Here is a 27546-nt window from a genome sequence, read left to right as displayed (position 1 = left end):
AAAATAGAGTAAACTTCTTCTAAATATGAATAAATTAAAGAATTTTCTTAAGAAAAAAGTATATGTACATAAGTTTTATAATGAAAACTATCCATTGAGTTATAAAAAAACATATACATTATATTTTTTTAATTTGAGATTTCTTATGACTTTAAATTGACCTGTTTGTTTGTAAGTCCTTGCATTAACCTTTCTGTACTTACTGGATTACCCTCTGATTCTGTCATCACTTCTGATGTTTCTGACATTTTACTGTTCAACCAAAAAAATCTGAATTCAGTCTGTAAAATAAAAATCAAATTAAACAAAAAGAATAAGCTGTCAAATTAATAGAAAACTGTGTTTTTCTTGATTTAAAATCCCTTTTCAGGCTTTTTTTACCTTCCACATTCTATATATCAAGAACCATATTAACTCATGAATAGTAAGAGTGAAAACCGTCAATATCAAACCTGACATCCATTTTGTTATCAATATCAACGTATGGAACTATCCTTAAGTTATTGCAAAGAAACTGTGTCGGCAGCCACCTGCCATACTTCACTAATTTAATAACTTTTGACTTTTGAAATACCCAACAAAAAATACATAACTGATAAAATAGGATTTGAGGAGATCATGTTTCACATCTATTTGCTATCTATAAAATTTCTCAATTATTCCATTTCACAGAATAATCCCACGAATTGTTTTCAATAATGATTTTAATCTAAGAATAAAAGCACAAAAAATGTCCACTGTGGTAGTAATATTTGATATCATGAAACGCAAGGTCTCTTTTTTTTCTTCTATAAAACAATTTAGATAGCACCATGGTTAGTTATTAAAACAAGTACAGTCGACTCTCGTTAAGTCGAAGTCAGCCGGACCAGAGAAATATTTCGAGATACACATAGTTCGACTCAAACGAACACCGGAAGGTTGACAATCTAAGGGACACAACTCTTGCTTGGCTTGGTAAAGCTAAAATAAATCCGGGTGAATATGACAAGGGGATCGATATTCTAGTATCAGATCGATGTATTTGTATGTCAGTCTTTAAATTATTATTATGATGACATTATTTTTATTTATTCAATTCTTTCAATTAAAAAAAATCCTATGGCTTTTCCAAGAGAGTAATTTCCAATTGATAGTTTCGTTGTTCAGGTCGGTTACAGCTGACAAAATTGATTATTCTCGGATACAAGAGATTTAAGAAAATTTTGATTTCTATTCATTTTGTTTTATCTCACTCTTTCTTTTCAAAAGAAAATATAACAAGTTTAAAGACGCTGTTTGAGTAGTTTTTAGGTGATCATCAACGGAGGCCATAATCCTCACTTTATACACACCCAAGCTCATTAGTGTAAATCACAAATTAATTGCTTTGTAAACATTTTAAATACTTTTTCATGAACATTAACAATGTATCACTAATTATTTGTCAAAATTCTATAAAAGATAATCTTAGGTAAACACTCATTGAAATAGCATGTCATAAATCAATACAGTGGTCAGTGACCGGAAATTTACACGTGTATTGTCAGATTAACTATTCAATCCATTTAAATCCGCGCTTCATAGAAAATGTACTTCGGTCAACGCTTTTACAACCCAATAAATTTACAAAAAGAAGCATTCAATTCTTAAATAATTTAATTTTGGATGTAACGCATCTTCTGATTGGCTGACATTATTTTGTTATCAGCCCATAGACATAATTTAGTCACGTGACCATGATCTCATCAACATTTTTTAATGGTTTTCTACGGTTTAAAATGGAACTTAGAATTAAATTATAAGAAATGACTGTAATAATTTTCTGTCTATTCGAAATAACATAAAAAATAAGGCGCACACTGTTAAATAACCCGCTATGCGCGTTATTCAGTGTGCACCAAAATTTTATGTTATTTCTATTTCTTAAATAATAAAATATATATGGTATAACTAATATCCATAAATACCTCACTGTCATAAATAGGATGATTTTTCCAACACATAATGTCTAGTATGTAGTATATACCCTCAGCTACATTAAATATACAGTCAAGAATAGCATTATCTGTAACATATAAGTAGTAAAAATATAGTGTGATTTTCCTTTTGATAAAAATTGCAATATATATGGAAAATATGCACTTTTAAAAATCCTCATTTTATTCAAATCTTGATCATGTATACAATTCATTGACAAAATAAACATAAAATGATATGATTTCTTATTATATTGTATATCTGACTATTTATCATCTTTGTTTTTAATTTTGATATTTTGTTCATTTAAAACAACTAAGGATTTCTTTAAATGTCTGTTATACTAATTATCTTATGCAAATGAAGCAAACTTTGTTGTACTGACAAAAAGCTGAAACAGGAAATGACAGGTCAAATCTTTAAGAAATGCTTTTGCAATCAACAATAAAGAATTTCTATGATAGAGACATCAATACTATAATATAAAAATAAAGGAGAGAATGCAGTACATGCTTTCTTTGGCATAACTTTTGACATCAATTTAAGATGTGTCAAAATATTCTTTGCTTGTTCTCTTTTGACTATATAATCTCTTAATATTCATAATATTTGAAAGGCCTAACATTTTAAAGTTTCAAAAAAGTTATCAATTATAATATTAACTTTAAATTCATATAAAACGAGTGATAGGTGAAAAATAATGTTTATCCAATTCTTAAATCAATGCATGTATATGTCATAAACTTAGTCTTCTGTGCACTATACGCAAATATATTGTAAAATCGTTAATTTTTTTCTCTCTGTCTGTTATGATTTAACAAATATGGCAGCTCATTAAATGCTGTGTTTTGACTCCAAAGTTTACAGATTGTCACCTTACAGTAAACAATCAACAAAAAAGCATGGATATTGAGCATGTGTTTAACATGTACAATCAGATAATAGTTTAATTCAGTGACAGATCCATGCGTATTGCGTTCACCAGATTTTTACAAGAAGGTTCACGCTGAGGTCACTTTGCATACGGAAAATATGTCATCAAATTTCTTCCTGGAAGCAAGCAATTAAAAAAAAGTAAACTTTATCTAAATGTGGACAAATTAAAGAATTTTCTTCAGAAAAAAAGTATATGCACATAAGTTTAATAATGAAAACTATCCATTTTGTTATAAAAAACATATGAATATTTTTTTTTTTAATTTGAGGTTTTATATGACTTAAAGGCCAAATATGGTTTAGAGCAAAACAAACCAATTTACCTTTAAAAGTGCTTTTGTTACCACCAGGTAAGTGAGACCTAAACTGAGCCACCTGGTATCCACTTTTAGCATAGGCAGTTGTCTTCCCCTGCAAATATTACAGCAACAATAATAAATGAAATAAAATGCACAAATATGTTTTTTATAGTTGATTTGTTTTAGAAGTTTACAATGAAGTAAAAAATTTACTGTCTCTCATGTGATTTTCACATTCATAACAGCATATGGGCAAAAATTAAAAGGTGAAAAGTATAAAAGAACATATATATGGTATAAAGCTTCATGAATTGTTTCAAAATATTGTTATTTTATAGTATGATTTCTGGTTCCGAACAGATCTGAAGAAGCTAGAAATAATATTTCCAATTCAGGACTATAGCACTGGAAAATGCAAAAAAAAAACGCCTCCCTTGACTTAAGGTGGCATCCAACACCTTGACTAAAATTAATTTGGCTCGTTTAATTTCATAAAATTATAAAAAGTATTTTCTTTGACCCCTTGACAAAAATATAAAAATTTCAAAAAATTTGAACCAACCGTTTTTATCAAAAATTACACTTGTTATATATAGCAGTTTGACAAACACTTATTTTGATCATTGAGAAGCTTAATATTCCCTTAAAACACAACGTAATAAAAACGTTTAGATGATTTTACAGAGTTATATCCCTGTAGTGTTAAGTACCACCTTACAAAAATTATTTCATTTGAATCAGTATCTAGTACTATCTACTTATTGAAGCTTAATGAAAATTTATGCAGTCAAATTTAAAAAAAAAGAAAGAAACTAGTATGTAATGCAAATCTATGCACTGCATTGATTTATTGGTATTTTCTTTGTGCTGCATCAGCGCATAAGCTATGTAAACATTTTCAAAATTTTACTTCCTCTACACTTTTTGTCTGACAGTTTGTCTTACCCTTGAAGCTATCACCAAACATCTTTTACCAACAGGACACACAACTGTTAAATAATTTTCCATAAAATCATCTGGCACTTCTACTAACCATTCAGAATACATTAACTAAAATACAAACAAGAATTGTAACTGTGAAAGATTCATACTTATCACATTTTAATTTCTTTACGTTAGCCATTTATGTACAGATTAAAATTAAGCTGAGACGAAATAATTTTTGCTTTATTCTGTCATTTCATTCTTTTCAGATATATAAGTATAATATTTTGTCCAAGTTTTTTTTGTTGAAGAACAGCCTGTTTATGTCATGCAATCCCACTTAGCATGGTTAGCCACACAAAGTATTGCAAATAAAGTTAGCTGATTCAGTTAGATGTGTTTGTAATTGCTTGCTGTCTCATTAGTTTATATCCTCCATCATCCTTTTATTCATATTTCATTTATTATACATTTTCTTCAGAGTAATTGGACATAGCTGAAATCTGAGTGACCATATCTAATGGAATTAAAATTGTTTATTACTTGAGATATTCCATTCTCTGTATGTATCTGTATTGATGAATTTGATCTCAGTAATCAATTTCATTGTGCTTTGTGTGATGTTGCCATCATAATACTGTGGATTCATAATATATTTTCTTGATAAAGGAAAAAATGTGAATATTAGAGACATGGTTTTACAATAAACCTACAGACAACATGTACAATCTAATAGAAATTTGTCATTTTTTTAAACACTTTAATTCATGGTAACTTCGAAATCTTTGAATATTGGAATCCACCAATAATAATAATAAATAAATGAAGAATCCACAGTAATCACAATTTAACAAATGTACGCTGTAGTTGAAAAGACCCCTTCCAAATCTTTCATTTTTTTATTGTGTTTTGATCGCTTAACATATTGTCAGGGGCATATACCCTTCTACTGTGATGTGGACTTTATAATTTTTATTGACCCAGCTTTATACCTGATTTCTATAATATTTTCCAGGACGTCTAATATTGACATTTTCCTCTGTCACTTGTATATCCATTGATTCCTGGGAGTCAACAGATTCTGCATCAGCATTATCCCATTGTCCCTCGGAAAGGTTCCGCACATGACTCAAATAATCAAATCTGTGCCTGAAAAAAATATTCATTACAGTGTTATTGGAAAGATTCCGCACATGACTCAAATAATCAAATCTGTGCCTGAAAAAAATATTCATTACAGTGTTATCGGAAAGGTTCCGCACATGACTCAAATAATCAAATCTGTGCCTGAAAAAAATATTCATTACAGTGTTATCAGAAAGGTTCCGCACATGACTCAAATAATCAAATATGTGCCTGAAAAAATAATTTTACATTCATTACAGTGTTATCAGAAAGGTTCCACACATGACTCAAATAATCAAATCTGTGTCTGAAAAAACAATTTTACATTCACTAGTGTTATCGGAAAGGTTCTGCACATGACTCAAATAATCAAATCTGTGTCTGAAGAAAACATTCATTACAGTGTTATCAGAAAGGTTCCGCACATGACTCAAATAATCAAATCTGTGCCTGAAAAAATATTCATTACAGTGTTATCTGAAAGGTTCAGCACATGACTCAAATAATCAAATCTGTGCCTGAAAAAATATTCATTACAGTGTTATCTGAAAGGTTCAGCACATGACTCAAATAATCAAATCTGTGCCTGAAAAAATATTCATTACAGTGTTATCGGAAAGGTTCAGCACATGACTCAAATAATCAAATCTGTGCCTGAAAAAATATTCATTACAGTGTCAGGGATCTCCATGGATGAAAATTGAACGATGGAGGAACTTTCATCATCATAAACCGTATCTACGCCGTACAGTGTAGCACGATTGAAAGTATTTCATCCCTCCACATAAGGATAGGTGAACATGCTAATTCATTGCTTATTTAAATTATATTTATTTGAATTTTCATTATAAATACTATATAGAAGTATATATACATGTATTTTCAATAATTGCCGTTTGTAACCCTTCAAAGGCCAAGCCCACATGCCCACTCCCTTTCCCTCAGTCGAGAACGACCAATAGCTATCATGAAGGTCCCCATGTAGTTTTCTTGCTATTTTTGATAATTGTTATGGGGGTTAAAAATCATGTGGAGCTTGTTTTTCACGGACAGTCAGAAGTCATGAACCCATTACCAGCATGGCTGGTTTGCAGCAACGACAAAACGAGTCTTACTGGTTATGTAAAAGGTTAAAAAGATTTGTAAAGCAAACGTTGTAAAATGAAAAGGTTTTTAATAACTTTATCTAGCAAATCTATGCTATCCAACATGCATCTTTCGAGTCTGAATAGAAACAGGAAACGCAGATGTATCAATTTGATTGTAAACTACGAAATGAATTGGGAATTACGATACAATATTTCTAAACAGGAAATATTAAAAGTTTTTACTTTTTAACTTTTAAAGTAATTCTATATTATCGTAACAATACAGCAGTTCTCGAGTTATTTGCGATGAAATAATAATTACTGTTTTACGTCTTATTTTGTACTTCTTAAAAAGGGGATGCTGATTGCGTAAGTCAAAATAAAAGCATGTGTTCTACTTGTTAAAGAAGCTTTGTAAATGGATTATTAATTTATTTATTTAATCTGAATTATCATAAGCATTTGCGAAAACTTAGTTAAATAATTCAACAAATGAATCGTCTATCTTCAGATAATATTCTCCTGTCTGGTTTGTTGATCTACCTGTACAAACTCAAGTACAAGTGATTAGTGATCTTTATCCGGATGTCCCTCAGGCGTTAGAACTGTATTGGATTATACTATAAACAAAAAAAAAAGCCTGAGGGTTATGCAATTACATGCACTTGATTATAATTGCTAAAAAAATGGTGTCAGGCTATAAAAACGATCACAGTTTTGAACGATGGCGAGAGTCATTTGACGATGGCGCAAGACATTTGAACGATGGCGGGGCGCCATCGTTAAACAGGCCATGGAGATCCCTGAGTGTTATCGGAAAGGTTCAGCACATGACTCAAATAATCAAATCTGTGCCTGAAAAAATATTCATTACAGTGTTATCGGAATGGTTCAGCACATGACTCAAATAATCAAATCTGTGCCTGAAAAAATATTCATTACAGTGTTATCGGAAAGGTTCAGCACATGACTCAAATACTCAAATCTGTGCCTGAAAAAATATTCATTACAGCGTTATCGGAATGGTTCTGCACATGACTCAAATAATCAAATCTTTGTCTAAAAATTTATTCATTTATACTTTTATAATATTTATAAAGTGTTACATCTGGGCAAGTTTGTAGTAATACATATAATATATTTAAACCTTATGTAAAAAAAGAAGAATGATCACTACATAACTCAAATTATACTTTATATTTCAAATTTTGTTCTAAATCAATTGAATTTTAAAGGTGCTTTGCAACAAAAAGTTTACCTATTTTGTCAGTCATAAAATGTTTAAAGTAATTGCTTCATGTACATGTATTCTACAATTAGTGTTATTTGCCGACTATGCTATTTTTCATAATTTAGTAAGAAATGCAAAAAACTCTAGAATGTTTACTTTCATGATACTTGCAGTTACACCAATGAATAACTCACTTCTTTTGTTCTTCTAATATCCTATTTCTTCTAGTTTCCTGGTCAATGCGATTTCGACTTTTGTACTGTGAAAATCTGGGATGAACAGCAGCTGTGCTATTTGGATCACTACTGACAGAAAAGTCACAGGCAAGTTTAGCTGTTAACTCGTCCATGCTGTCAAATTCTGTAAAAATATATATCAATTGGCATATAAGAAATTAAAACAGTTTTCAAAATATTGTTTTTCTTGTTTATCTGTGGAATCAGGCCACTTGATGCCTATTCATCCCTACAGAAGTATAAATGGTTTGTTTTCCCCAAAAGCTAAATTTTTAGTGCAATTAAATCCGACATGTCAGATATTGCTGAAGTCCAAACATAATTTTGTGTGTTGTTGAAGTGACAGAGCTATTCCAGATATTTTTTCCTACATTTCACTCGATATTCTTAGACCTAAACTACAACTTGTGAACCAAAGAATTCATTTTCAGCTAAATATCAATATATTCAAGATATTGATTTTTGCAAAAAAAAACTTGATTGAATAAATATGAAGTTAAGTAGATTTATATATTAGTAACATGTCAAAATATTTTTAAACTGCATTTCTTGATTACCATGTGATGTTAGTAACAATAATTTTCAAAATCCACTACCCATGTGGCGAGCAAGATTTAATTTTTATGGTCCCAAGTAAAAAAAACTTGTATAGTTTCCATTTAATTGCTATTTTTGCTAAACGGGTACTTAGGTCTTGTAACGTTGCCTTCTTATTTCTTAAATTTTAAAGGAACTGTCAGTTAAATCTTCATGTATTTGTGTGTATGTACTGGCAAATTCCTCTGTTATCCAAAGAACCCATGAGGGCTGCAAGTGAACAGAGGAACCCATGTACACTCCCTATCTGGATGAATGGAGATGTGTCACTAAACTATATGTACTACAAATATTTACAAGGACTATCCCTACTCAAACACAAAGGGAGTGCCAGGACACCCCAAAGTCTGTTGTTATGGTGGAGGAAGCTGAAGTACTCGGAGAGAACATCAGGGCCACTCAGTGGAAACAGACCCCAGACCTTCAGCACTGTAGCTATCGGTCTAAACCATTAGACAAAGAACCCACATAAAATACTGCGTGGATTTTATGATTATACTTAATTATACATAAAAAAAATGGGTAGATGATTGGGGTATGCACTTCAATGTCAAAAAATGCTATATACTCAGCCTGAAAAGTAAAAGCCAACGGTTCTATAACCTAAATAACCACACACTCGAACAAGCGTCATCCAACTCTTACCTAAGGCTACATATACAAGATCTTAAATGGAAGGAACAACTAACAAACACATGCAATAAAGCCAGCTCCACGCTTGGCTTCCTTAGGAGAAACTTACAATATTGCCCTAGGGAATGTCGGAAAACAGCATATACAGCACTCGTAAGATATATTATGGAGTACGGATCAATTATTTGGTACCCATATACCCCAAAAGACATCGACAAATTGGAATCCATACAAAAAAGAGGGGTGAGATTTATCACCAAAGACTACAAATCAAGGGATGAAGGATGTATGACTAAACTGCTATCAGAACTTCAGCTTTCGTCACTACAATCAAGATGACAACAACAATGAATGATTTTCTTTTTTAAAGTGGTTGAGGGGAAGATACCGGCCCTTCATCCAGACGATCTAATAAAATTTCATAGACCCAAACGACAGTTAAAAGCAACAACATTTAATAACTGTGTAATAAAAGAACAATATAGAATATACAATATAGAACAGAAAACCCAGTAGTTATGTAAATAGTTTTAACCACATTTCATGTTAGTATGTTTATTTTTGGCACTATTATTTTGTAAATATTTATTTATTATTATCCTACGCATGCGCAGCAGTTAGTAATCATCAAAAATCTGATGGATAACTGGATACCATAAGACAGTCAGAGATATAACTCTATAGGGTTATTCCAGAAAATAACTTGTGTGTGTTATTACAGATACTTTCATGAGTTGTCTACTCTTTATTCCTTAAATTTTCTAAATCTGTAATAACATATGCTTGTTAATTGTAAAATTATTTCATTTATAGTGGGCTCTAAGGAACTCTTGAGACTTTGCGCAGAAACTAAGTGCATAGCCTTGATAACTATTTTTTTTAACTAAATTAATACATTTTTGATTGACCATGGTAAATCAATGAGTCAAGGCTATTAAGGGATAAACTTATTAACTTATTATATAAGACACTTGAGAATTACTGAGAAACTTGTGCAGAACCTCATTACATGCTCTGGTCATTATTTCTTACAATAAATAAAACTACATTGTAATTAAGCATGATGTATGTTTGAGTAAATGCTTTGAAGTGATATAGAGAAGCTGTGATAACACCCTTTAGTTGTAACCGGAGAGCATGAATTTCATTACAAAATTGCCTGTCTCCACCGGGACTCGAACCCGGGACCTCTGTGTTACAAGGCAGCGCGTATACCGAGCTAAAGAAGTACTATAAAAGGCATATTTTTTCTGTAATAACATATAGGTGTACTATGCAAAATTGGCAAACTATGAACTGCTATATCTTTAAATAATTAAGTATACATGTAGAAAAAAGTAATAACAGTATAACTTTTATACATTTTATCTAAACTAATGATGTATATTGTCCCTTTGACAGTTTGAAACATGTAACATACATATGTTATCACAGTTCTTTGATTTTTTAGTCCACAATAACAAATGTATGTTATTTTCCTGTAAATTATACCCCAATAGAGTTATATCCCTGACTGTAAGAAGAAGAGCAAGAACAATTATAGACTGTGTAACCAAGAACAATTATAGACCAACAAGTTCATAACAACAAAAGAGTGGTCATAGTTCCCAACAGTAAGACTGACCAGTACAAAAACTCTATTTTTGTGCGCACTGCAGTAGATTGGAACCATCTAAAGGACTCTGTAGTGTGCGTCACTACAACCGCGGAGTTTAAATCAGCATTCCTCAGCAAGCATGATATATTTATGCGCAGACCAACCCGTCACACAACAGCCAAAAGGAATCTGTGGGAAATACAGATACAGATACATAACTTTCGATGCCGAGTTGCTGGCTAGCGAATCGGGGTCCGTTCGCGCCCATTCACGTTTGCACCAACTCATGTTCGCCCCCTTTCACTTTCGCACCCTACATGTTTGAGCCCAATTTTAATTGGTTTTGTGTTTAATAACTTTGTAATCAAGTTTTGGCACGTGTATTCTTATAAGTATATTTGTTGTCATTTGGTCATTGTTTCAAAATAAAGTGAGACAGCATTTTTTTTGTGTTGAATACATTTTAATCATGTTTTGGATAGTGTATTGTTAAAAATAATAATAATCCTTTCTAAATAAAGTGGGTTTCTGTCAACGTTCTATTTTGCGCTGAATAAATTTTATCATGTTTTGGTTATAATAGTGTATTGCTATATTTTATTGTTTCATTGTTTCAGATCAAAGGGACCAAGCTGTTAAAAACAATTATCTTTTGTGTTATTTATTTAAAATATTCAATGTTTTACTCATATATATATATATATATATATATATATATATGAGTCTGAAAGATTGTGTAACAATACCGATAAATAGATGGAAAACAAAACACTAAAAAGTGTTGAATATCATTGCACAAAGATGGAAAAACTGAACAGATGATATAAATTATACAATAATTGCAAATATTTCGGCTCAACAAATGGCCTTCTTCGGTGACAAAAGTTTTAACAATAATGAGATATAATGTATAAGGTGTAAACATAGATCACTAATAATACAGGTAAGTTTTTTGTCGATTGATTTTAATCCAAAATCCTGAATATAATAATATTAACACTAGACTGTAAATTTAATTATTTCTTTCTATTGATTCCATCTGGATGGAGGACACCCAGTGTTTTTATCCAAAACCTCTCCCGATTTTCTCTTTGCCTATTTTGCCATGTACAATCCTGTTCGATCACAAGGATCTTCATGTGATCAAAATCTTTCAGGTTGTGATCAGGTAACCTGAAATGTTGGCTGACAGGAATGTACGGTTTTTTTGTGAGGTCACTCCTGTGGCCATTGAGGCGTTTGTGAAATGGCTGCATAGATTCACCAACATATTGGAGACCACATCTAGGACACTCAAGAACGTAAATCACGTTTGAGCTTTTGCAGTTGACATTGCAAAAGATCTTGTATGTCTTTTCTGTGGTCTTACTGTGAAATGTTGATGAATGCTGCAATTGGTTGCAACATTTGCAGCGCTTGTCCCCACAAGGCTGACAATTACCTACAGTATGGTTAGGTTTGGAAAGGTCAGCACGGACAAGTATATTTCTCAGGCTGTTAGGTTGTTTGAAGGCAATCATGGGAGGCTCAGGAAAGATTTTGGATAACTTCGAATGTTTCTCGATTGCTGTCCAATGATCACGAATGGTCTTGAAACTATTTCTCAGGCATGGATGGTAGGTGAGCACACATGGGATTCTTTTACTTTTCTGTTTATCTTTGTAAGTTAGCAGACTGCTTCTGGGGATGGATTCCGCTTTTCGAAAACTATTTTTGATGTTTTTGTGTTTATATCCCCTTCTCTTTAAATGTCCTTTAAGCTGCCCCAGACGTTGTTTTGCAGTGTCTTCAGAGGAGCAGATTCGCCTTATTCTGAGAGCTTGGCTGTATGGAATGCTCTTCGTGCAGTGTGGAGGATGGCAACTTTCAGGCGACAAGTATTGATGAGTATCTGTAGGTTTAGAGTATATATCTGTGTTTATTATACCTACAGAGAGGGTGCTAGATGTATCAAGGAAGTTTATGGTGGAATTAGATGTTTCATGGGTGAATTTGATGGTAGGGTGTTGATTGTTAGCATTTGTTATAAAAGTTTCTAATTTTTGGTCTCCCTTGTCCCATTTCATGTCAACGTCATCAATAAATCGATACCAAGAAAGCGGTTTTTCGATGGAGCACTCCAGCAGTTGCTTTTCAAATTTACCCATGAATATATTGGCATAAGATGGAGCCATTTTTGTACCCATAGCAGTGCCATTTGTCTGTAAATAGTGTTCTCCTTGGAATGTGAAGTTGTTCTTTTTCAAGACCATAGTAAGCATTTCAACTAAGCAATCAGTAGGTGGAATTTTAGGAGATCGAGAGTCCCAAACTTCTCTACATGCTTCAATACCATCCGCATGGGGAATATTCGTATAGAGAGAGGTGACATCCATAGTGACAAGAGTAGTATTGGCAGGTAGAGGGTTTAAATCCTGCATCTTTAGTAAGTAATCTGTAGAATCTTTAATAAAAGATGGCAAGTTTTCTACATGTGGTCGAAGATAGTAATCAACGAATTCGGATATTTTTTCGGTGGGATGACCATTAGCTGAGACGATTGGTCTACCTGGGTTACCAGGTTTATGAATTTTAGGGAGCAGGTAGAATCGCCCAGGTTTTGAATTTTCAGGTTTTAAATATTTGAAAGTATCTATATCAATGATGTTATTGTCACACATTTCCTTTAAACATTCTGTTATTTCCTCGCTGAATTGGAGGGTGGGGTCCGAATTAAGTTTTTTGTAAAACCGGTCATCATCTAATTGGCGAATGGCCTCTTGGACATAGTTAGATTTGTCCATGACGACAACTGCACTCCCTTTGTCTGCAGGTTTAATAACAATGTAGTCATTATCTCTCAAATTTGTCAAAGCCACACGTTCATCAGGTGTTAAATTATCATAGGTCTGATTGTTTATTTTTACATTTGTAAGTATATCTGTTTTAACATTGTCTATAAATGATTCTAAGGTGGTGTTTTTGCTTGGTTTAGGGACCCAGTTGCTTTTCTTTCTAAATCTATATTCATTGGAGTCATCAGAGTCACTATCTGAGGTGGTGCTATCGTCCTCTTTCGATGCAAAATGTTCCTTGATGCGGAGGCTCCTGGCAAAATAATCCAGTTCCTCAGACAATTTAGTATCATTCACTGGACCAGGGACTGGACAAAAGTTTAGGCCTCTGGATAGTAATGACGTTTCGTCCTCAGTAAGTTGTTTGCTGGAAAGATTAACAACGGTATTGATCTTGTTGCTGAGGACTTGAGGTCTACGTCTAAAATGTCTGTTTTTGGTTTTATTATTCTTTTTTTCTTTTGTACTAATGGATGGGAAAGAAGTACCATCCCGTTGAAATTTGCATCTTTGTCTGGAGCGGAGAGTGGCGGTCTTAGTGTTGGTTATATCGCTCAGGCGCTCTTGGATGTTCTCGAATTCGCTTGCTGTTAGATCTGTTTTGCAAGCCTGAGACAAGGAGTCAAATTGACGTGTTAGGTTTTTAAGATGTTCAATACAGTGTTCTCTAAGGAGTATGAGTAGACGGAGGGAACAGTGAAATAGGGTTTGATCCCACCTACGAAGAAATGTATCAGACAGGTTGCCGGTAGTTTGAGGCAGCGCTTTAATACATAAGCCACTAGGAATAACATTATTGTCAATATAATGACAGTAATTAGAAAGATGGTGTCTAGTACTAATTTTTTGTTGTTTAGTGATCCTTAGTTGTTTGAAATATTGATCATAATTCATGTTGTACACAGTTGGAATATAAGTCTGCTGGGATCATGAAAAACACAATGCAGGTAGCCCAAAAATAATATAGAGTCTATAAGAATCTACCAACCAGTAAACTTAATAGGTATTGGATCATCAAAATTGACAATACTACACAAACAGGAAAAATTATATGAGTCTGAAAGATTGTGTAACAATACCGATAAATAGATGGAAAACAAAACACTAAAAAGTGTTGAATATCATTGCACAAAGATGGAAAAACTGAACAGATGATATAAATTATACAATAATTGCAAATATTTCGGCTCAACAAATGGCCTTCTTCGGTGACAAAAGTTTTAACAATAATGAGATATAATGTATAAGGTGTAAACATAGATCACTAATAATACAGGTAAGTTTTTTGTCGATTGATTTTAATCCAAAATCCTGAATATAATAATATTAACACTAGACTGTAAATTTAATTATTTCTTTCTATTGATTCCATCTGGATGGAGGACACCCAGTGTTTTTATCCAAAACCTCTCCCGATTTTCTCTTTGCCTATTTTGCCATGTACAATCCTGTTCGATCACAAGGATCTTCATGTGATCAAAATCTTTCAGGTTGTGATCAGGTAACCTGAAATGTTGGCTGACAGGAATGTACGGTTTTTTTGTGAGGTCACTCCTGTGGCCATTGAGGCGTTTGTGAAATGGCTGCATAGATTCACCAACATATTGGAGACCACATCTAGGACACTCAAGAACGTAAATCACGTTTGAGCTTTTGCAGTTGACATTGCAAAAGATCTTGTATGTCTTTTCTGTGGTCTTACTGTGAAATGTTGATGAATGCTGCAATTGGTTGCAACATTTGCAGCGCTTGTCCCCACAAGGCTGACAATTACCTACAGTATGGTTAGGTTTGGAAAGGTCAGCACGGACAAGTATATTTCTCAGGCTGTTAGGTTGTTTGAAGGCAATCATGGGAGGCTCAGGAAAGATTTTGGATAACTTCGAATGTTTCTCGATTGCTGTCCAATGATCACGAATGGTCTTGAAACTATTTCTCAGGCATGGATGGTAGGTGAGCACACATGGGATTCTTTTACTTTTCTGTTTATCTTTGTAAGTTAGCAGACTGCTTCTGGGGATGGATTCCGCTTTTCGAAAACTATTTTTGATGTTTTTGTGTTTATATCCCCTTCTCTTTAAATGTCCTTTAAGCTGCCCCAGACGTTGTTTTGCAGTGTCTTCAGAGGAGCAGATTCGCCTTATTCTGAGAGCTTGGCTGTATGGAATGCTCTTCGTGCAGTGTGGAGGATGGCAACTTTCAGGCGACAAGTATTGATGAGTATCTGTAGGTTTAGAGTATATATCTGTGTTTATTATACCTACAGAGAGGGTTCTAGATGTATCAAGGAAGTTTATGGTGGAATTAGATGTTTCATGGGTGAATTTGATGGTAGGGTGTTGATTGTTAGCATTTGTTATAAAAGTTTCTAATTTTTGGTCTCCCTTGTCCCATTTCATGTCAACGTCATCAATAAATCGATACCAGTTCAGTTTTTCCATCTTTGTGCAATGATATTCAACACTTTTTAGTGTTTTGTTTTCCATCTATTTATCGGTATTGTTACACAATCTTTCAGACTCATATAATTTTTCCTGTTTGTGTAGTATTGTCAATTTTGATGATCCAATACCTATTAAGTTTACTGGTTGGTAGATTCTTATAGACTCTATATTATTTTTGGGCTACCTGCATTGTGTTTTTCATGATCCCAGCAGACTTATATTCCAACTGTGTACAACATGAATTATGATCAATATTTCAAACAACTAAGGATCACTAAACAACAAAAAATTAGTACTAGACACCATCTTTCTAATTACTGTCATTATATTGACAATAATGTTATTCCTAGTGGCTTATGTATTAAAGCGCTGCCTCAAACTACCGGCAACCTGTCTGATACATTTCTTCGTAGGTGGGATCAAACCCTATTTCACTGTTCCCTCCGTCTACTCATACTCCTTAGAGAACACTGTATTGAACATCTTAAAAACCTAACACGTCAATTTGACTCCTTGTCTCAGGCTTGCAAAACAGATCTAACAGCAAGCGAATTCGAGAACATCCAAGAGCGCCTGAGCGATATAACCAACACTAAGACCGCCACTCTCCGCTCCAGACAAAGATGCAAATTTCAACGGGATGGTACTTCTTTCCCATCCATTAGTACAAAAGAAAAAAAGAATAATAAAACCAAAAACAGACATTTTAGACGTAGACCTCAAGTCCTCAGCAACAAGATCAATACCGTTGTTAATCTTTCCAGCAAACAACTTACTGAGGACGAAACGTCATTACTATCCAGAGGCCTAAACTTTTGTCCAGTCCCTGGTCCAGTGAATGATACTAAATTGTCTGAGGAACTGGATTATTTTGCCAGGAGCCTCCGCATCAAGGAACATTTTGCATCGAAAGAGGACGATAGCACCACCTCAGATAGTGACTCTGATGACTCCAATGAATATAGATTTAGAAAGAAAAGCAACTGGGTCCCTAAACCAAGCAAAAACACCACCTTAGAATCATTTATAGACAATGTTAAAACAGATATACTTACAAATGTAAAAATAAACAATCAGACCTATGATAATTTAACACCTGATGAACGTGTGGCTTTGACAAATTTGAGAGATAATGACTACATTGTTATTAAACCTGCAGACAAAGGGAGTGCAGTTGTCGTCATGGACAAATCTAACTATGTCCAAGAGGCCATTCGCCAATTAGATGATGACCGGTTTTACAAAAAACTTAATTCGGACCCCACCCTCCAATTCAGCGAGGAAATAACAGAATGTTTAAAGGAAATGTGTGACAATAACATCATTGATATAGATACTTTCAAATATTTAAAACCTGAAAATTCAAAACCTGGGCGATTCTACCTGCTCCCTAAAATTCATAAACCTGGTAACCCAGGTAGACCAATCGTCTCAGCTAATGGTCATCCCACCGAAAAAATATCCGAATTCGTTGATTACTATCTTCGACCACATGTAGAAAACTTGCCATCTTTTATTAAAGATTCTACAGATTACTTACTAAAGATGCAGGATTTAAACCCTCTACCTGCCAATACTACTCTTGTCACTATGGATGTCACCTCTCTCTATACGAATATTCCCCATGCGGATGGTATTGAAGCATGTAGAGAAGTTTGGGACTCTCGATCTCCTAAAATTCCACCTACTGATTGCTTAGTTGAAATGCTTACTATGGTCTTGAAAAAGAACAACTTCACATTCCAAGGAGAACACTATTTACAGACAAATGGCACTGCTATGGGTACAAAAATGGCTCCATCTTATGCCAATATATTCATGGGTAAATTTGAAAAGCAACTGCTGGAGTGCTCCATCGAAAAACCGCTTTCTTGGTATCGATTTATTGATGACGTTGACATGAAATGGGACAAGGGAGACCAAAAATTAGAAACTTTTATAACAAATGCTAACAATCAACACCCTACCATCAAATTCACCCATGAAACATCTAATTCCACCATAAACTTCCTTGATACATCTAGCACCCTCTCTGTAGGTATAATAAACACAGATATATACTCTAAACCTACAGATACTCATCAATACTTGTCGCCTGAAAGTTGCCATCCTCCACACTGCACGAAGAGCATTCCATACAGCCAAGCTCTCAGAATAAGGCGAATCTGCTCCTCTGAAGACACTGCAAAACAACGTCTGGGGCAGCTTAAAGGACATTTAAAGAGAAGGGGATATAAACACAAAAACATCAAAAATAGTTTTCGAAAAGCGGAATCCATCCCCAGAAGCAGTCTGCTAACTTACAAAGATAAACAGAAAAGTAAAAGAATCCCATGTGTGCTCACCTACCATCCATGCCTGAGAAATAGTTTCAAGACCATTCGTGATCATTGGACAGCAATCGAGAAACATTCGAAGTTATCCAAAATCTTTCCTGAGCCTCCCATGATTGCCTTCAAACAACCTAACAGCCTGAGAAATATACTTGTCCGTGCTGACCTTTCCAAACCTAACCATACTGTAGGTAATTGTCAGCCTTGTGGGGACAAGCGCTGCAAATGTTGCAACCAATTGCAGCATTCATCAACATTTCACAGTAAGACCACAGAAAAGACATACAAGATCTTTTGCAATGTCAACTGCAAAAGCTCAAACGTGATTTACGTTCTTGAGTGTCCTAGATGTGGTCTCCAATATGTTGGTGAATCTATGCAGCCATTTCACAAACGCCTCAATGGCCACAGGAGTGACCTCACAAAAAAACCGTACATTCCTGTCAGCCAACATTTCAGGTTACCTGATCACAACCTGAAAGATTTTGATCACATGAAGATCCTTGTGATCGAACAGGATTGTACATGGCAAAATAGGCAAAGAGAAAATCGGGAGAGGTTTTGGATAAAAACACTGGGTGTCCTCCATCCAGATGGAATCAATAGAAAGAAATAATTAAATTTACAGTCTAGTGTTAATATTATTATATTCAGGATTTTGGATTAAAATCAATCGACAAAAAACTTACCTGTATTATTAGTGATCTATGTTTACACCTTATACATTATATCTCATTATTGTTAAAACTTTTGTCACCGAAGAAGGCCATTTGTTGAGCAGAAATATTTGCAATTATTGTATAATTTATATCATCTGTTCAGTTTTTCCATCTTTGTGCAATGATATTCAACACTTTTTAGTGTTTTGTTTTCCATCTATTTATCGGTATTGTTACACAATCTTTCAGACTCATATAATTTTTCCTGTTTGTGTAGTATTGTCAATTTTGATGATCCAATACCTATTAAGTTTACTGGTTGGTAGATTCTTATAGACTCTATATATATATATATATATATATATATATATATATATATATAAATACATCATGATTCAGTATTTACATATTCAATGTTTTACTCATACCAAGCTATATATATAAATACATCATGATTCAGTATTTACACCAAAGCAATTTACACCAAAGCAATTTAAAACAACAATCATGATTTTCCAATTATTTAACTGGAATTTAAGGTTCATGTGGACCCTATGGCAAAAATGGCCGTATTTTCACCTCAAAATTTACTCTGAGTACAGGCAAACATGTGCATCTGGAAAAGTTTTAAGACATAGCATGCCCTAGATAAATAGAATTCAAATGCATTGTGTGATTTAGAAAATTCATAACTTAACTGGATTTTGCCATACACTTTTTTTCGTCCCTGCAGAAGATGATAAAATAAACAAACAGTTGAGTTCACCTTGATATGGTCCACTCAGGTACACAGTTTAAATAACCAATCAGGCCTCTACAATAACTTTTTTTTCAACTTGCCAAGTAGGACAAGTACATACCAAAACTTACTTGTCCGAATGAAATTGTAACTTGTCCAAAAAAAATCTTAATATTAACCTTTTTTGCATTTCATGATTTGATTCAAGGAACAAAATGAATTAAAAAAAATTGAACAGAATTTGATTTATATCCTTTGAAATACTTTTAAAAGATATGAGCCATGAACAACTGAATTTAATTGTGTCACAGGACTTAGGTTCTAGTTTTTATCAATGCTAAAGTCTCATCATACTTTGCACATGAGGCACCATCTGATTGGCCTCTAAATGTACACTCATTGGATTTTTATCCTATTTTTTTAAAAGTTGAAAACAGTTTATTCAAATGCAATCAATAAAAAGAATATGAGGTATGATTGTCAATGAGACAAAAGACCAAATGACACAAAAATTAACAACTATAGGTCACTGCATTGCAAGTATTGTTTTTCTACATGAAGATCAAACATGATTTGATGATTTTTATGGTAAATAATTTCCTCATTCTTATTTAAAAGATACGTTATGGACATTGGTATTAATTATTATAAAGCAACAAAATAAGTTAGGAAAAGAAGTTCTGATTTGTCTTGGTCCAGAAATGTCTACTGCCTTGCCAAACTGTATATTAATCATGTCTATGAAATATGTCTCCTACAGTGCCCAACTGTCTATCAAACTTGGAGCCGAATCATATCCGAGCTGGTGACAAACTGTCTTTTAAAGTTACCTTATTTAAAAAACACATGGTTGAATGGGATCGGTAAGACTGGTTTCTGAGAAAAGTGTCCTTTTTACAAATGTACCTGTTAAAAGTACTTGACAAAGAACCAGTTTTAAATTATCGATTTGCAAGTCTGAGGGGTCTTGAGAAATAAAAGTTTCAATTAGTTTCAGTTTAAAAAGGAAAGATGTCAAACAAATCTTCTTTTCTTGTTTTTCTGTTAATAATTATACTTTGTTCATCAAAGTTTGATCAAAATTTATTTTCTGCAGAATGATTCTACTTGTCCCATCGGACAAGCTTGGTTTAGCTTTTACTTGTCAGACCTTTTTTACCTCTGGTACCGGACAATCGGACAAGCGTTATTGTCGAGGCCTGCCAATTATTGTCAGGTATCTATTGTCCATCTTATGTCCATGCCAAGCAATACAGCTCACTTCAATTATTACCTGTGGGGAAGTTCTCAAACCTGTTTCCCAACTTAGTTTATTTTGGCACCTTCTTGAGGAATGAAAAAAAGTACACGGCAAAATCCTGGTAAGTTTTTATTTTTCTGAAACATAAAACATATTTGAAATTTATTTATCTAGGGCATGCTATGCCTGAATTTTTTTTACAGATGCGCAGGTTTGTCTGTACTCAGAGTAAATTTTGAGGTGAAAATACGGCCATTTTTGCCAAAGGGTCCACATGAACCTTAATTAAAATTGGGCGCGAACGTGTAGAGTGCGAACGGACCTTGGGTGCGAACGTGCGAGGTGCGAACGTGTAGGGTGCGAAAATGTATTGGGCGCGATCGGACCTGATACCCCGGCTAGCACTGTACTCTGTAGCAGCATCATGATGTGCTAAATTGTAGTGTTGTCTTGTACTGATACACAAAATTAAGGGTGTCTTAACAGAAGAATATCAAGATATTTAAATCAAAAATAGCATACAAGTTCATATATTCATGAAGTTTCAATTTTCAATTTCAGTCAAAACAAATTTTCGCCGGAAGCACGATGTGATTTGGAATCTGGTCGCCGGTACCGGACGGACCGAGAATTCCGTAATCAATGTCGATATTCCACCAAGTGTTCTATAACTTTAACTTCTTACTTTATGTCTTACTACTATTCATTATGCTCTTTTCACTAATTGATGATGGTTTGATGTTACTCTCATAAGAAAAAAACAAAAGAGAGAACACAAAAAAACTGATATGTTTGTAAGTAAGTAAGTTTACAAGTAAATTTTATTTAGAATCGGCATATATATACACAATAACAGACAAAACATGAGCTCTGGTGAGCTCTTTAACCGACTATCACATAAACAAATCATGCAGCATCATGCAAATACTATCAAATAAAAATGAAAAAAGCATGCAAGTATGAATGAAAGCAAATCTATTTTATTTTATGGCGACAGAAGACCACCCTATGTTGATATATTGAAAAACAGAATTGACAGAGCTGCAATATGTAAGATCCGTATAAGCGCTCATATACTGATGATTGAAAGAGGGAGACATCTAAATATTCCCAGAAATGAGAGATACTGCTCTGTATCTAATTCTGGTCAAATTGAAAATGAAAAACATTTTCTTTTACATTGTGAAAAATACTCAACTAAAAGGGCCATATTTTACCATAAAGTTTCAAATATAATCGTTGATCCTACAAAATTTCAAAAACATGAAAATAATATAATCTTTTTATTAAATAATAATTCATACACAATCCTAAAATTGACTTCCTCTTTCATCTCAGACAGTTTGAACCTGCGTAAAGCAGAACAAACTCTATAAAATTGTCAATATGTCTAATTCATAATCATTGTTTATAATTATAATATTACATATTAATATAGTAGTCATTATTTGCAATACTTATTATGTTTGACCAACTATGTCATTCATATACCATGAGCCTTAACCATTTATTGTTGATGAGTTTGTGCTAATAAAATATTTATATTTATTTATTTATTTATCTGTGAGCCTCCAGAGTCAATTTGACTCGAGTTCATGTGGCAAGCGCCTCTATGTGCATTGAACCAGCAAATCACTTGAAAATAATAAAATAATGACAAACTAAAAGCATAAAAACAATAAATAAATAAATATAAGCACTAGCATTTAGTGGCAGATATATTCAATAAATGCATAAAAAGCAGAGCAAAAGGCCATTATACTGAAAAGAAAGAACTTGTCGGAAATTTCAGCTTTGAGACAGCACTGGATAGAAACGACATGAACTGCACTTACATTTTTTACCCCCACACCAGGAATTTATATAATTCCTAATCAAGTCAAAAGAATTCATGATTCTAGCCTCATTAGGAAGGGAGTTCCGTACTTGTGCTGCCTCAAATCTATGTTTAATGATTCATTGGCAATCATACGGACGGCCAGTTCAGTTGAAGTTAAAATTTGACATGATAGCCAACATCTCAAATACTGGTAGCCCATACCAAATTTAAGGGGCCACTGTCGAGTAGGCCCCTGGTATATTACACTTCTACAGTATACCAAGGAATTATGAGAGGTTTAACTGTAATATCATACACGTTTAAATTTCCTTGAATATACCTGAGACTCATACTATATCTTATATATTTTAATTTTTCAGATATCTTACATATTTTACAAGATATGTTCAAAAGTTTATAAGATATCTTTTATATTGATCAATTTGAAAGATTAATCCTTCTTCTTTCTTTTCGTACCTCATTTATAAAGTTTAAAGAAAGATGAGTTGAATTACACCAGTTTAAAGATGTCTGATTGGGGATGAAAAATCTTTGTATTGTGCTTTTCTAAAACAAGATGGATTGAAAGATCTGTAAAACAGATGGATGGATATTTTAAGCAAATAGCCCGAAATTGTTCTAATGGTCTTTTTAGAGACTTGTGGAGGCCATAATTTGGAGTCGAGATCCATTCTACGACAAGCCCTTATAAGTCTTATAAAGCCCACAATCTTTAAAAGCAAACTACCAGCTATAGCAAGCCCTTAAACATTTATCAAAGTGAAATCAAATATGTTTTTGTTCTTTTTTTATACTTTTTTTCTGTAACCGAGGCTCATATGGAACGCGGCTGGTAGCGGCCTGGGTACTTTCTCCTGCTAAATAATAATGTATATGCGGGTTATGTTCATCTCTTATATTTTATGATGGTATGATACTAAACCCCTAACGGGAGAGATTGTTCTTAACTTTCATATGATGAAGACGTATATCTTTCAGCCAGTTTAATTGAGGTCGGGAGCAGCTGGCATGTATGTAACAGCAACTAGTAGTCAGGCCTTTGTTATATGTATCATTGTCATTTTGCTTAGTTTCTTCTATTACCTATTCTGGCATCGGACTCAGACTTCGTTTTTTACTAATTTTAACAGAGTTTTACTGTTCGTGGTGTTGTGTGTATGCTTGATTATTCTAATTGGCTAGAAGTATATATATAGGGGTACCGGTATGTTTTATGTTTGACCCGCCGCATTTTCGCGCTTGTCCAATATTAGTATAGCATCTGGCCTTTGTTCGTCTTGTATTCTTTTTTTTTATAGTTCATTTATATAGTTAGGAGTTTACTGTGACGTCCATTTTCACAAACTATTATTCAGTTTTGTTTAGAGCCCAGGTGAATCCCGCCCACGGGTGCATAATGTTTTCGCTGTGTTGAAGACCCATTCGTGGCCTCCGATTATTTTCTGCTGTTTTGTCGAGTTGTTGTCTCTTTAGCACCTTTCCAATTTCTATTCTCAATTTATTCCTTTATATCTTCCGTGCAAATCAAATCATAGTCAACATGTCACAATCGAAATAAATTTCACCAAAAACCCAGCCTTAAAACAAAGGAAAAACAAACAATAGTCTGAAATTCAAGAAAAGTGAAGATTGAACGACACTCCGGCATTAACCATTTGGTACCAAAGACAAGGAAGTATGTCTCCTTAGCACCGGAGAGGTAGTTACTATCTACTCTTGACGTCATCATGATTCTCAAGACAAGTCAAAATTAACTCAATCACGAGTCATAATGAGTAACTTGTCATGAAGCAATTTAGTAGTCCTATAATATAAGACTTCGTAGGTTTACATCATTTGCATTCAACGTTTTTTATAGGATATTTTTGGTACTATCAATGCTGACCCACGAAAAAATCGTTGGGAAGTTGCCAAGAGAAAATAACTACTATCGATAAGACTTCATGGTTCAGCATTGAAAGTAAAACAAAAATATCAGATATAGAAATAGTTGAATATAAACGATATGAACCTATACTAAGTGTTATGTTATAGAACTAGGAATCGAGCACAAACTTGTGGCTTATGTAGTTTTTATGATGAAAAAAAAAAACACATAAAACCCTATTCAGAACCGTTGCATCATTAAGTCCCATAAAATATATATTCATCAGGACAATTCCGATAGAATCAAAAGGCTTATGGCATCTACTGGAAAGAAAAACATATGATGAGGTGTTTATGCGTGAATATGTTGCTACATAGAATTTAAAGTTAATAACTGGATGAGTAGACATAAAAATTCGTAAGGGTTCCATGGAACCCAGTGCATGGAACCTGGAGTGTCTCGCCAACTTTTGCTGTTAATCGCACACTCAACAGAAATGAGGGAAAACTAAATAAAAATATTCCTCTCGATACTATCTTTTGATTGTAAAAAGCAGCCACTTTCATTATTGACAAAAATCGTCTGAAAAATGACATTTTTGGCATATTTGATAGATTTTTCATATTTAAGCTTGAATCGGAGCGTTTTTAATGACTAAATCATTTAAAATTTTTCACATAAACTAATTGAATCAACTGAAATAGACACTTAAGTGTTTAAAAAGTGTCCAAAATCTTTCGTCAGATGAACCTGAAATTTGAGGCCAAAATCAGCCTTTACTAGACTTTCCCCTTTACTTCTGGATACTATCTTATGATTAACCAGAGTGAATATTTGTGAACGCAGCTGCCGATGACGACGACGCGGACGGAATGTAGGATCGCTATGTCTCGCTTTTTCGACTAAAGTCGAAGGCTCGACAAAAACAACATGAGATATAGTTTGCCTCAAATTGATATGGATTGATGTGATCAACAAAGCCACCAAACGTTGAATGGTAGTGCTACACTTATGAGAAAAAAACATATGATAGCACAACTGCTTCCTAACCTGTTTCAGTGACTGACGTATTTTAAAAACAAAAGATCCACCAAGCAAAACCAGTAAGGGTTCAGTATATCTGGTAAACACAATTAAAGTGTACGAGTTGAGTAGTGATTTAGGATCTTAAAAAAAATATACCAGCACAACATACTTGCCAGGGGCGTAGCTAGAAAGAAACGATGTGGAAGCAACTAAATTTTTGGGACCCTATTATGAAGCAAATTTTTTTTTTCGGTTTTCAGTCATAGGACGGTTAAAAGAGGAGCTATATGTAGATAAAAATTTATAAATGTATAACTATTAATAAATCTTCTGAATATAGTAATACATAAACAACACATATTTGTGATACAGAATTTACTCAAAATTGTCCAAAGTCTGGGCAGAAACAAACTTCTCTATTACTTTGTCAACATTCACACTGAAATCCCGATGAATATGCAGTAATGCTATGTAACTTTCGTTGTTCATTGTTGATCGTACATTTGTTTTCAATTACATACGTAGTACCGTGACTGATAGATCTCATGGCCATCATGGCATGGTAGCACTCGCGAGATGTTATAAACCAGCGTACGTGTTCGGCATCGAGCGACCTCCCAATTGAATTCGTCAAAATTACATGCTAGGTCAGTTTCGTATGTTTCAGACAATATTGAGATTTGTTCGTTTGTGATATTTCCTACCGTGAACACGATGAAGCAGATACAGCACAAAGAAGCGATTTTCTGTTAACTTGACGCGACCCCACTCTCCAGTTGCCTTATCATATGGTCTATGAACGCAAAAAATAGTGAGACTTTCCAATACTGTTTTGGCGTGGTTGCAGGTTGATTGGCTCCGGTAGTCTGTCAACCACATCGCCTCGGCATATTTTCAACGATATCGAAGGGATCTGATAATTATAATGCCGATTGGTACATCTCATTCCAAACTGATGAACTGTACACTGTAAAATGTGCTCCAAAACTACATATCTTAGACTGAGTATTACAAATTCAAAAGTAAAAATCTTGTAAAAGATACAAGTAACCTTCCGATTTTGTCATAATCTCCAAAAAAAACCCAATTATTTTGAAACCAAATGTCGTTATTTAATGATATTTCATCAATTAAAAAAAATGACAACATAGTTGTTTCCTTTAACATTCAATTTATAAATTTTTATTTTGCCATTTCTTTTTTTGCATGCCGAATCAATGTGCACGCAACTTTGGAGCTACGATCTTTTTCTGAATGAACAGCTTCATCAACACTTGTAACTAGGTTGTCAAACTAATATCCGGGATAGACGGAAAAGACACCAACAGTCTCCGATTCCGATTGACCAACTCATCTCTCTCTCTCTCTTCTGCTTTTTTTTTTTTTTTTTTTTTGTGAAAACGACGTGGATGCACGTGCTGTCGTGCCTCCGGGTAGCTACGCCCCTGCTTGCATTGGTGTCACGACATGCATGTGTATTGCATCATTCTTATGTTTGAGAATAAATTTGTCATGCACCTTGTAGACTTGTTTAGTTTTCTAATTATAATTTCAATTTGTTTCCGAGACTAGAAACCTAAACTATTTGGACATATATTTGTTATCCTTTTTTTTTAACCATGCCAGGAACTCTACATACTTTTTTGTGTAAAAAATGACTGAGTTTGTTTGAAGTTTAAGAATATGTTTTCTGTCATGAATTTAGGCTCAGTTTATTTTGATAGACACGTTTCAAAGATAATATCAGATTATTACATGGCATTTTTCATATCGCATGTATTATCAGCCCTAGGTTCAATATCAGCACAAGAGCCGCATGGCTCGAGGGCTGATATTGACCGAGGGCTGATAATACATGCGATATGAAAAATGACATGTTATGATCTTTTTATCATATGCTTCAACAGTAGAGAAAAATAACAGATTCATATATTGATCC

General features: G+C 33.8%; 1 protein-coding gene across 1 annotated transcript in view; it reads right to left on the bottom strand.

Moving 5' to 3' along the window:
- Positions 1–21480, bottom strand: part of LOC143073303 (uncharacterized) — a 46731-nt gene extending 25251 nt beyond the window's left edge. Inside the window, exons 1-7 of the mRNA XM_076248730.1 lie at positions 21397–21480; positions 7757–7922; positions 5111–5267; positions 4140–4244; positions 3219–3306; positions 1950–2047; positions 204–281 (exon numbers count right to left, since the gene is read on the bottom strand). Of these exons, the coding sequence (XP_076104845.1) occupies positions 204–281; positions 1950–2047; positions 3219–3306; positions 4140–4244; positions 5111–5267; positions 7757–7911 (681 nt within the window). The 5' untranslated portion in view covers positions 7912–7922; positions 21397–21480. The remainder of the gene's footprint in view (positions 1–203; positions 282–1949; positions 2048–3218; positions 3307–4139; positions 4245–5110; positions 5268–7756; positions 7923–21396) is intronic.
- Between the last annotated feature and the right edge of the window lie 6066 nt (positions 21481–27546).

Source organism: Mytilus galloprovincialis, chromosome 4 (genome assembly GCF_965363235.1).
Source record: "Mytilus galloprovincialis chromosome 4, xbMytGall1.hap1.1, whole genome shotgun sequence".
Taxonomy (NCBI): Eukaryota; Metazoa; Mollusca; class Bivalvia; order Mytilida; family Mytilidae; genus Mytilus; species Mytilus galloprovincialis.
This window is presented reverse-complemented; position numbering and strand designations above follow the sequence as displayed.